General features: G+C 49.5%; 1 protein-coding gene across 4 annotated transcripts in view; it reads right to left on the bottom strand.

The window, feature by feature from the left end:
• The window catches only part of HIP1 (huntingtin interacting protein 1), a 198,293-nt gene that overhangs the window by 60,082 nt on the left and 125,429 nt on the right, over positions 1 to 12,782 (bottom strand). For all 4 annotated transcript variants that reach the window (XM_031012692.3, XM_063708191.1, XM_031012694.2 and 1 more), the window contains exon 2: positions 6,380 to 6,443. In XM_031012692.3, coding sequence (XP_030868552.2) covers positions 6,380 to 6,443 — 64 coding nt within the window. The remainder of the gene's footprint in view (positions 1 to 6,379; positions 6,444 to 12,782) is intronic.

Raw genomic sequence — 12,782 nt, 5'->3', positions numbered from 1 at the left:
GCAAGCCAGGTGCAGAGACTCACGCCTATAATCCCAGCACTTTGGGGGGCCGAGGTGGGTGGATCACCTGAGCTCAGGAGTTTAAGATCAGCCTGACCAACACGGCGAAACTCCATCTCTACTAAAAATACAAAATTAGCTGGGCGTGGCGGTGGGCGCCTGTAATCCCAGCTTCTCAGGAGGCTGAGGCAAGAGAATTGCTTGAATCCGGGAGGTGGAGGTTGCAGTGAGCCAGGATCACGCCACTGCACTCCAGCCTGGGTGACAGAGCAAGACTCCATCTCAAAAAAAAAAAAAAAAAAAAGTGAGGGTGTGCTTCTGCTGCTCGTCAAGGACCTTGGTCCCTGCAGGGAGTCCTGCACCTTGACCCCTTGGCTCCTCCTCCAGGCAGCATCTCCCGGCCCCTTTCCATTTAGCCAGCCTTGTGCTTGCCTTGACAGCAGCAATCTTTGTTTAAAATGCCCTTTCTGTAAACCTCAACACCCCACTTCTTCTGTAAACCCACCTGGCCCTGTTCAGGGGCACCTTCAATCTCTCCACACCTTAAATTCCCCATATATGGAATCCTGGAACCGCTTCTCCCCAGGCCTAATTCCAAACACACCCACTCCCTGCAGATAGTCGTCAGTTTGCATGTAATAAATGTCCATCAGGGTGGAGCGCGGTGGCTCACACCTCCAATCCCAGCACTTTGGGAGGCTGAGGCGGGTGGATCACCTGAGGTCAGAGTTTGAGATCAGCCTGACCAATGTGGTGAAACCCCGTCTCTACTAAAAATACAAAATTAGCCCAGTGTGGTGGCGCATGCCTGTAATCCCAGCTACTCGGGAGGCTGAGGCAGGAGAATTGCTTGAACCCGGGAGGCAGAGATTGCAGTGAGCCGAGATCATGCCATTGCACTCCAGCCTGGGCAACGAGCAAAACTCCGCCTCAACAACAACAGCAACAACAAAAGCCCTTTCCATAAACCTGAACACCTGACTTCTTCCATAAACCTGCCTGGCCCTGTTCAGGGTCACCTTCAATCTCTCCACACCTTGAATTCCCCATATATGGGATCCTGGAACCACTTCTCCCCAGGCCTAATTCCAAACACACCCACCCTCTGCAGATAGTTGTCAGTTTGCATGTAATAAATGTCCATCAGGGTTGGGCGTGGTGGCTCACGGCTGTAATCACAGGACTTTGGGAGGCCGAGGTGGGCAGATCACGAGGTCAGGAGATCAAGACCAGCCTGGCCAACATGGTGAAACCCCGTCTCTACTAAAAGTACAAAAATTAGCCGGGCATGGTGGTGCATGCCTGTAATCCCACCTACTCGGGAGGCTGAGGCAGGAGAATCGCTTGAACCTGGGAGATGGAGGTTGCAGTGAGCCGAGATTGCACCACTGCACTCCAGCCTGGGCGACAGAGCGAGACTCCATCTCAAAAATAAACAAATGTCCCTCTGGCCTCACATGATTTTAAGTTCGGCTATTCCAGATCTCTGTCATTAGTGAGCTCTTTTTGGAGTGAGGAGAGAATTTCCACTTTTGTAATTGTGTGCTTCAACAAGATTCACAGACCCAGTAACTGGGCACTGTCAGTTGTTAGGACAACTCTGTGCCCGGAACTTTAGGCTTTACTCAGCAAGGCTCAGGTCGCAAGTGCACTGTCATTTAGGGCAGAAGGACTCATCTCAAGTAGGAAACTAAATGACTCACCCAGAGCACATGTTATTTTGCTTCTGAACTGGAAGATACCATAAAGCTCCTTTCCTTGATGACATCTTCATTTAGAGAGGAGTGGGCTTAAACAGATGTTTGGGTCTGGAAGCTAAAATCAGCTTTTGGTGTAGGAGTCTTTCTTTCTTTCTTTCTTTCTTTCTTTCTTTCTTTCTTTCTTTCTCTTTCTTTCTTTCTTTCCTTTCTTTCTTTCTTTTTCTTTCTTTCTCTGTTTCTCTCTCTCCCTTCCTTCCTTCCTTCCCTCCCTCTCTCTCTCGTTCGTTCTTTCTTTCTATTTTTTTTTAGACAGGGTCTCGCTCTGTCGCCCAGGCTGGAGTGCAGTGGCACAATCTTGGCTCACTGCAACCTCCACCTCCCAGGTTCAAGTGATTCTCCTGCCTCAGCCTCCCAAGTAGCTGGGATCACAGGCACCCGCCACCATGCCCAGCTAATTTTTGTTTTTTCAGTAGAGACGGGGTTTCACCATGATGCTCAGGCTGGACTCGAACTCCTGGCCTCAAGAGATCCACCCACCTTGGCCTCCCAAAGTTCTGGGATTACAGGTGTGAGCCACTGCGCCTGGTCTTGGTGTAGGAGCGATTTCTGAAATAATTTTTGGTCCCACTTAAAGCACAGCCCCTGCAGACTGCAAGGAAGCCGTGAGGAGAGACCAGCAACCCCCAGCCTCCCTGCACTCCTTCTCCCAGCGGACAGTGCTTACTTTTCCTGAGAGCAGCCTCCTAAACCGAAGCTGAGTGCAGAGCTAGCCGGGGACCCTGGCTTTATTTTATTAAATTTAAATTAATTTTGTTAATTTGTTTTTTAGAGACAGGGTCTCCTTCTGTTGCCCAGTCGGGAGTGCATTGGTGCAATCATAGCTCACTGCAGCCTCCAACTTCTGGGCTTAAGTGATCCTCCCTGCTCAGCCTCCCAAGTAGCTGGGACTACAGGCATGCACCAACACACTTAGCTAATTTTTTATTTTTTGTAGAGATGGGTCTCACTATGTTGCCCAGGCTGGTCTTGAATTCCTGGGCTATGTGATCCTCCTGCCTGGGCCTCCCAAAGTGCTGGGATTACAGGTGCGAACCACCACACCCGGCTCAGGCACCCTGACTTTGAAATGCGCAAGGAGACCTTTCTGGCATTCTTTCACATATAAGCATTTTTATGCCCCAAGTATGTGTCAAAGCCTGTAAAATCCATTCAGGGAGAAAAAAAAGAAAATAAGAAAAATAAGACTCAGTCCCCAGCCCTCCAGGAGTGAATACCAAGGTGGCGGGCCAACCTGTTCACCATTTAGGCATCTGTGATAAATGTGTAAGCAGCATTTCTGAAGTCAGACTTCCTAATGCTTATTCAGTTTGTATCTAAGGCAGCTGATAAAAGACCTGATAATAGATAAATGCGCTGGGCGTGGTGGCTCACGCCTGTAATTGCAGCACTTTGGGAGGCCCAGCGGGAGGACTGCTTGAGCCTAGCTAGGAGTTCAAGACCAGCCTGGGCCACAGTGAGACCCCATATCTATAAAAAATTAGCCAGGCATGATGGCATGTGCCTATAGTCCCAGCTACTCAGGAGGCTGAGGTGGGAGGATCACTTGAGCCTAAAAGTTGGAGGCTGCAGTGAGCCTGCAACTGATTGTGTTACTGCACTCCAGCCTGGGTGACAGTGCATGACCCTGCCTCAAAAAAAAAAAAAAAAAAAGCTTTGGGATATCTTTAATTAGGCATTTCAAACCCTACTGTATGGAGTTGATTTTTCAACGTTTATTCACCATTTAGAAACTATGAATCAGAGACTCATGGAATGTTAGAGCTGGACTGTTAAATCTTTGAAATCTTCTTTTTCTTTTTGAAACGGAGTGTTGCTCTTGTCGCCCAGGCTGGAGTACAGTGGCGCGATCTCGGCTCACTGCAACCTCTGCCTCCCAGGTTCAAGTGATTCTCCCGCCACAGCCTCCCAAGTAGCTGGGATTACAGGTACCCGCCACCACACCTGGCTAATTTTTGTTTTTTCAGTAGGACGGGGTTTTACCACGTTGGCCAGGCTGGTCTCGAACTCCTGACCTCAGGTCATCCACCCGCCTCCACCTTCCAAAGTGCTGGGATTATAGGCGTGAGCCACCACACCTGGCCTGAAATCTTCTTTGTCCAACCTTTGATCGAACAGAAAGTGACCTAAGACTCATGGAGGCCCCACTCAAGGTCCCAGAGTGAGCCTGAGAGTTCCAGTGGCAGAATGTCAGAATCTCCTTGCAGGGCCCCTTCCCTCCTCCCAGGGAGCCTCCCGGCAGCATGTGACCTGACCCTGCCGCTGCAGGCCTGGCCTCTCTGCACCCATGTCTTGTCCTGAACAGCACGCTGCCTGATGATAACTGTCTCTCCCTTACTCATATCTTTTATCAGATTGATCACAAATTATTCGTAGGTAAGGGTCAGGGCTGAGTCATTTCCTCTGAGAAAATCCACTGGGCCGTTTAAAATAAAGGCTTTTCTTGGTTTGCTTTGAATCATCGCAAGGGTACCAAACGTGATGCAGGAAACCAAGGGGTCTGTGTCTTTCTGGGGGAAAAAAGAGCAAGATCTAGCTAGGCTCGCATACGGCTGGACTTCTGGGTTACCCCAGAGAGGTTCTGCAGCCCCCATCCTAATTCCAGCCAAAGCATCTTCCCACTAAAGGCAATCTGCTTTCCCTCTAGCAAACAGCAGTTCATATACCACACTAAGCAATGCTGGGCTTCTCTGGCTATCTAACCTGGAGGGTCGCCTCTAGGGGTTGAGGCTAGAAGGCTTCGGGACAAGCTGCTCTGGCCTGCCTGGCTGTGACACAGTAACCAAGAGCCCAGGTGAGGAGAAGCTTCCCACTGCAGACAGAAGTCCAGCCTCTGAGGCTGGGTGCAGCCTCCGAACTTGGGCGCGGTGGTTCATGCCTGTAATTCCAGCACTTTGGGAGGCCAAGGCAGGAGGATTGCTTGAGCTCAGGAGTTTGAAACCAGCCTGAGCAACATGGCAAAGCCCCGTCTCTACTAAAAATACAAAAATTAGCCAGGGGTAGTGATACACACCTGTGGTCCCAGCTACTTGGGAGGTTGAGGCAGGTGGATCTCTTGAGCCTGGAAGGCGGAGGTTGCGGTGAGCTGAGATCACCCCACTACACTCCAGCCTAGGCGACAGAGCAAGACTCTGTCTCCAAAAAAAAAAAAAAAAAAAAAAAAGTCCCAACTCTGCTTGCCCGGAACTCCACCTTGCTCTGGCCCAGCACACAGAGAGTTAAAAGCTTAGCCACCCCCCCCCCCGCCCCGCCCCCGGCAGACTCTCTCCTTCAGCCTTTGGGGATTAAGTGCTCCAGTTCCTGGATTCTGCAACTCAAAGGCAGATTCCTAGGGATTCATCAGCCAGCATGGTCCTGCACCTCTCTACAAAGCCACAGGCTGCTCCTGGGTGTGGTGGGCTTACAGAGGGCTTTCAAGTCACCCATTCCCTAATCCACTTCAAGGCTCTTGTCTTCCTCCCCCTGGCATAGGTTGAACCTGTTCACGAAGGTAGAGAGCCCCTGCCTCAGTTTAAGGCCAACCAACCTCTGAAGCTAAGACTTTCTTTTTTTCGGCCGGGCATGGTGGCTCATGCCTGTGATCTCAGCACTTTAGGAGGCTGAGGCCAGGCGTTCAAGGCCAGCCTGGCCAACATGGCAAAACCCCGGTCCTACTAAAATTACAAAAATTAGCCGGGTGTGGTGGCACACGCCTGTCATCCCAGCTACTTGGGAAGCTGAGGCACAAGAATCGCTTGAATCCAGGAGGCAGAGGTTACAGTGAGCCAAGAACATGCCACTGCCCTCCAACCTAGGCAACAGAGTGGGACTCTGTCTCAAAAGAGAAAAAAAAAAAAAACAAAACTCTTTTTCTTTTTTTTTTTGCTTTCATGCTCAGAAAAGGAGATAACTATTGACTATGCAACCCCCAGGGGAGTGGTCCCTGTGTTCCTGTAAAGGCAAAGAAAGGACCTGGGGGGCTTTGAATATAGGTGAAGATCCCTCCTGACCCCCAGGAGGTCTCTCAAAGGAAAGTAACTTTCAAGTGACTATGAGGTTCTACAAAGCTTGAGTTGGCCAGGTGCAGTGGCTCTCCCCTGTAATTCCAGCACTTTGGGGTTACAGAGGAGGGAGGATTGCTTGAGGCCAGGAGCTTGAGATGAGCTTGGGCAATGAGCAATACCCCATCTCTAAAAATCATAAAATAAATTAGCCAGGCATAGTGGTGCACACCTGTAGTCCCAGCTACTCGGGAGGCTGAGACGAGAGGATTGCGTGAACCCAGGAGTTTGAGGCTGCAGTGAGCTATGATCACGCCATTGCACTCCAGCCTGGGCAACACGGCAAGACTCCTTTTGGAAAAAGAAAAAAAGGAGTGCTTAAGTCCTCAAGGAAAGGAGCAGGATCTTTGGCAAGTTGAAAGGCCTGGGCTCCACAGCCTCTTTGGTGTCTGCCACCCTGAAGGTCTGTGGTCTCTGCAGCCAGCCCTCTCTGAGAAGCTGCCGTCATCAGAAGCTGCAGGGACCTGGCCTGTGCAGGGTTGCCCCTTCCTGGAGCTGAGCAAGGCAGCCTGGCCCTGACCTCAGTCCCCATGAGCTGACCTCCCTCAGGGTCGGTCTTCTGAGCAACATCCAAAAGGATATTTCTGGCGTGTTTTTCCTTTACAGCCACTTCCTGCGTATTAATGGCCTTATTGATGCTGACAGTCTGAAAAACAAGAAGGGGGGAGGGAAAGGAGGATGAGATGAATAAGCCTCTGAGAGTGGCTGAGACCCTCCCAGATGCCCGCCCCTTTCTCCTCCTCCAGCCAACCTCCCCCAGCCCCACGGGTGGTCGGTTCCTCTGCAGGCGCCCAGCTGGGGGCAGAGGTGGGCAGTGCTACCAGGAGCCAGCTGGCTGGGCCGTCCTGAGGGAGTGGGCACCACTGCCTGGCATTGGCTGTGCCCAGCTGCTGCTCCCGCCTGCCACTCACTCCCTTGGCACAACAACATGGCAATTAAAGCCCGCACAAAGAGATGCTTTTCATCCCCCAGGGAAACATTATTTCTCCCGGAGCAGGAGGAAGAGGCGCAGAGATCAGGGAGCGACCGTGGCCCAAGAGCATCCAGCTGCCCCTCTCTCCCCTCCAAACCTTCCACAGAGCCTTCTCCGGCTGGCCAGCACCGGCGGTGGTCACTAAGTCTTTGTTTTCCCACACTCTTGGGCATTTTCCAACTTCTAAGCAAATTCCCTTGTACTTCCTTAATGACATCAAGGGACATTAAACATTCCCTCTCAATCGTTTTTAAAATCGTTAACTTTTTTTTTTTTTTTTTGAGGCGTCTCGCTCTGTCACCCAGGCTGGAGTGCAGTGGCCCGATCTTGGCTCACTGCAACCTCTGCCTCCCGGGTTCAAGCGATTCTCCCGCCCCAGCCTCCTGAGTAGCTGGGCCTACAGGCACCCGCCATCAAACCCGGCTAATTTTTGTATTTTTAGTAGAGACGGGGTTTCACCATGTTGGTTGGCCAGGCTGGTCTCGAGATCCTGACCTCAGGTGATCCGCGCGCCCCAAAGTTCTGGGATTACAGGCCTTGTTTTTTTCTCTTTTGAGCGGAGTCTTACTCTGTCACCCAGGCTAGAGTGCAGTGGTGTGATCGTGGCTCACTGCAACCCCTGCCTCCTGTGTTAAAGCAATTCTCCTGCCTCAGCCTCCCGAGTAGCTGGGATTACAGGTGTGCACTACCATGCCCAACTAATTTTTGTATTTTTAGTACAGACAGGGTTTCGCCATGTTGGCCAGGCTGGTCTCGAACTTCTGACCTCAAATGATCCTCCCACCTCTGCCTCCCAAAGTGCTGAGATTACAGGCGTGAGCCACTGTGCCCGGCCAAATCATAACTCTTTTTAATTTTGCAAAGTGCATATACATAGGAGTGCCATTTGCACAAACACAGAAAAGGGATTATACCATGTAGGCTGTTTTCTTAGGTACAGATTTTCTCCTTTTTCTGTTTTGATGTCATTCTATCCCTATAACCCATGTTAAAAACCTGTTATGTATCACATACATACACCCACACATACACGTAAATACCTACATACTGAAGAGGTTAATTTTGCCATTGTTCTACAAAAATTAGATTGTCATATATAGACTTCTCTACATCTTGGTTTTCTTGAATGTATCTCCTGGAAAATTCTGCAAAGGGGCTGAAAAAACTCTAGTTTTTATTATTATTATTATTATTTTTCGTCCTGAGACAGGGTCTTTTTCTGTCCCCTAAGCTGATGTGCAGTGGCACAATCATGGCTCACCACAGCCTCCAACTCCTGGGCTCTAGCGATTCTCCTGCCTCAGCCTCCTGAGTAGCTGGGATTACTGGCGAAAGACACCATGCTCAGTTATTTTCATTTTTGGTAGAGATGGGGTCTCACTATGTTGCCCAGGCTGGTCTCAAACTCCTGGCTTCAAGTGATCCTCCCACCTCAGCCTCCCAAAACACTGGGATTACAGGCATGAGCCACTGTCCCCAGCCAGGAATTACCTTTAAAATTTTAGGTGTGATAAATATGTTGTGGTTAATTTTTAAAGAGTTTGTTTTTTTTTTAAACAGGTTCATTCTGAAATATTTACTGGCAAGATGATACAATGTCTAAGATTTACTTCAAATAATCTGGAGAATAAAAAGTCTGGTGGTTGATGGTATAGACCCACGGATCAGCAAACTACAGTTACAAGCCACAACCAGACCAGACTAACACCTGGTTTTGAAAATAAAGCTTATGGCCGGGCACGGTGGCTCATGCCTGTAATCCCAGCACTTTGGGAGGCCAAGGTGGGTGGATCACCTGAGGTCAGGAGTTTGAGACCAGCCTGGCCAACATGGTGAAACCCCATCTCTACTAAAAATACAAAAATTAGCTGGGCGTGGTGTCGGGCGCCTGTAATCCCAGCTACTTGCTACTCGGGAGGCTGAGGCAGGAGAATTGCTTGAACCTGGGAGGCGGAGGTTGCAGTGAGCCGAGATTCCACAATTGCACTCTAGCCTGGCTGAGAGAGCTCTCAGCAACAACAACAAAACTCTCAACAACAACAACAACAACAACAACAACAAAAAAGGAAAAAAAGAAAGAAAGAAAAGAAATCTTATTAGAATTCACCCACTCTCATGCATTTACGTATTCATTTAATATCAGCTGAGGCTGCTTCTGCATTACAAAGGCAGAGTTGAATGGTTGCGATGGAGACCATGAGGCCTGCAAAGCCTAAAATATTTACTAACTGGCTCTTTGCAGAAAATGCTGACCCCTTGTCCATAGGATATATGTTTGGCCACAAGTTCCTTGTTGATGCTGGGGCTATACCAAGGCTTCTTGGACTAGTCTTCATATTTGTATACGTTTGAACTTTTCTATAATGAAAGGTTAAAAAAAAAAACTTTGACCCAGTAATCTCACTCCTAGGAATCTATCCTTTGGAAATAAAAACTTTTTTTTTTTTTTTTCTGTTTAGACAGAGTCTCACTCTGTTGCCCAGGCTGGAGTGCAGTGGCATGATCTCAGCTCACTGCAAACTCCGCCTCCTGGGTTCAAGCGATTCTCCTGCCTCAGCCTCCCGAGTAGCTGGGACTACAGGCGTATGCCACCATGCCTGGCTAATTTTTATATTTTTAGTAGAGACAGGGTTTCACTATGTTGACCATCCTGGTCTCGAACTCCTGACCTCAAGTGATCCACCCGCCTCGGCCTCACAAAGTGCTGGGATTACAGGCGTGAGCCACAGCACCTGGCCAGCTTTTTTTTTTTTTTTTTTTTTTCAAAAGAGATAGGGTTTTGCTGTCTTGCTATGTTGCCCAGGCTGGCGGGACTTGAACACCTGGATTCCAGTGATCCTCCTACCTCAGCCTCTCAAGTAGCTGGGACTATAGCTGCACACTGCCACATCCAGCTGCTGTTTTTCTAAATTCTCAGATATGTTCTTCTTTTTTTTTTTTTTTTTTTGAGACGGAGTCTCGCTCTGTCACCAGGCTGGAGTGCAGTGGCGTGACCTCGTCTCACTGCAACCTCTGCCTCCTGAGTTCAAGCGATTCTCCCACCTCAGCCTCCCGAGTAGCTGGGACTACAGGCGCCTGCCACCACGCCCAGCTAATGAATATGTTCTTAAATTCATATCTCCTTATATATTTTCTTCTCCTGACCAGACTTGATTTTTAAACAGTATAACCTCTGTTGTAAGTTGAATTGTATACCCCCGCCCCACAAAAATATATAATCATGCCCAACACCCCCCACCCCGTACCTATGAATATGATCTTATTTACAAATAGGGCATTTGCAGATGTAATTAGTTAAGATGAGGTCACACTGGAGTAGGGTCATATTATGGAATGTAATATGACTGGTGATCCTCGAAGAAGATGTAGGGATCCAGAGACACACAGGGAGGATGCTGCATGAAATGAGACAGAGATGAGTGATGAGTCTACAAGCCAAGGAATGCCAAGGACAGCCAGCGGCCACGAGAAACTAGAAAGAATCCTTCCCGGCCGGGCGCAGTGACTCACACCTGTCATCCCAGCACTTTGAGAGGCAGAGGCGGGAGGATCACCTGAGGTCAGGAGTTCAAGACCAGCCTGGCCAAAACAGCAAAACCGTGTCTCTACTAAAAAATACAAAAATTAGCTGGGTGTGGTGGTGTGTGCCTGTAGTCCTAGCTATTAGGGAGGTTGAGGCAGGTGGATTGCTTAAGCCCAGGAGGTTGAGAGTGCAGTAAGCAGTAATCACGCCACTGCACTCCAGCCTGGGTGACAGAGCGAGACTCTCAAAAAAAAAAAAAAAAAAAAAATGGAGCCTTTCCTAGAGCTTTCAGAGACAGTATTGCCCTACCTTGCAAGACGGTGAGAGAATGCAGCCACCCAATTAGTGGGAATTTGTTGACAGCCCCAGGAAACTAATTACAGGGTCCTTTCCCCATCAGATGGGGTCCTCTGGGAGGACAAGAATGACATGCGATGCTTCCCCTACAGCACATGATTTGGGGCTCTCCTGAGCACAGTCGTTGGCTCTGCAGGGTGAGCGTAAGAGCAGTCAGGAAGGAATCTCTGGCCAGCACTTTGGGAAGCTGAGGTGGGAGGATCGCTTAAGGCCAGGATTTTGAGATCAGCCCGGACAACATGGTGAAACCCTGTCTCTACAAAAAATACAAAAATTAGCCAGGTGTGGTGGTGCACAACTTAGTCCCAGCTACTAGGGAGGTTGAGGTGGGAGGATCGCTTAAGCCCAGCAGGCAGAGGTTGCAGTGAGCCGTGATCGCCCCCACTGCATTCCAGCCTGGGCAACAGAGCAAAAACCCTGTCTCAAAAAAAAGGAAAAAAAAAAGATGCAAGTAAGAAGTGAAAAGTTCATTCCCCTAAACCTCTCCATGAAGCAGTACTTCTCTCCTATGGAGACGCAGTGCTTACAGCTTCCTCTTAGCACGTCCTTCCCTGGACCTTAGTCCTCAGTGACAGAACTGTCCCAAGCACTGTCTTCCCTGTACATTTCCTCAAGTGCATTACAGCCATTTAAACTATGTTCTTCCCCTGGCACCATAGGCCAGGGGCACCATGACATAGGCTGGGGCACCATGACAATGGCAAAATTCTGGCTGCAGACAGACCCCTGGGCAAAGTCTCCATACTTCCGGAGCCCATCAAGGTTGTCTGCAGTCAGAAAGGACTTACAAGGCATATAAACACATAGAAGGACAAGAAACCCAAATCTGTAAGATGCTGACCTGGACATGGTTAAGTTCCAGGGGGTTTGGGAAGGCCTGTAAGGAATATGGGCCGTGAGGAAGAGGACCACACCAGGTAGTTGGAAATGCTAGAAATGGGGCTGGATGCGGTGGCTCATGCCTGTAATCCCAGTACCTTAGGAGACTCAGATGGGAAGATCACTTCAGGACAGGAGTTCAAGACCAGCCTGGGCAACATAGTGAGACCTCATCCCTACAAAAAAATTAGCTGAGTATGGTGGCATGCGCCTGTATTCCCAGCTACTCTGGAGACTGAGGTGGGAGGATTACTTGAGCGATCCAGGCATTGGAGGCTGCAGTGAGCTGAGATTGCATCACTATGCTCGTCTGAATGACAGAGCAAGACCTTGTCTTAGAAAAGAAGGAAGAAGGAAGGAAGGAAGGGAGGGAGGGAGGGAAAAAAAATGGTAGAAACTGCTTCAGGGCCTCTAGGGAGGACCCATGATGGGTGAGATTTAGATTTACCCTAAAAATAACTGTTCCTACTGCTTGACCAATTGCTCAAACTTGTGGTCATTATGAACCTTGCTCACACACACATGCAAAAATCTTATAGTAACAAATTTTTAAAATCTTTAAAATTCCCATAAGCCACGTAAAATAATATACCGTGAGTTTGTAACTATGGATCCACTGAGTGTGTGTGTATAGCTGAGAATCAGGAAAGTTCTGTGCTGTAGTGTTGAAAGGAGAGAGAAACCTTTTAAACTGAGACACTGCTCAAGGAAGACTTCTTAAAGGGAAAGGAGGGATAACTCGGGCCAGCTACGGTCCCAGCCACGGTCCCAGCCATTACCCACTTCTGTCATATATGCCTCATAGGAACTCTGGGGTCTGGAGGGCTGTTGTTCAGAAAGGCGGAGAAACTCACCCAAGGTCATGCTCTTCGGTTCCAAGTCCTGAACCAGCATCCGCTCTGTACTGTGGAGGGGTTCGGGCCTGCAGGGGACTGGGTCTGGGGTTCTGGACACAGATGACAGGCCTTCTGGGCAGAGGAAGTGCCACAAGTAAAGGCACCAAAGTGGAAGGGCTTGGAGCATGCAGCCTGAGGGCCGGGGGGGATGGAGGAGAAGCCAGGAGGCAGATGAGGCTGCGTGTGGGAGGCCAGTGGGCTTCTGAGTGGCAAGAAGGGAAGACAGCAGGTGGAGGGGAATGGGCCAGCAGCGTCGGCAGCTGGGGTAGAGCTGGATGGAGCCTGGAGGTGAGAATTCAGGGAGGAAGCTATTTTTGTTGTTGTTGTTGTTTTGAGACGGAGTCTTGCCCTGTCGCC

Source organism: Gorilla gorilla, chromosome 6, assembly GCF_029281585.2.
Source record: "Gorilla gorilla gorilla isolate KB3781 chromosome 6, NHGRI_mGorGor1-v2.1_pri, whole genome shotgun sequence".
Classification (NCBI taxonomy): domain Eukaryota; kingdom Metazoa; phylum Chordata; class Mammalia; order Primates; family Hominidae; genus Gorilla; species Gorilla gorilla.
The sequence above is the reverse complement of the archived record's forward strand: the minus strand, read 5'-3'. Positions and strand labels throughout refer to the sequence as shown.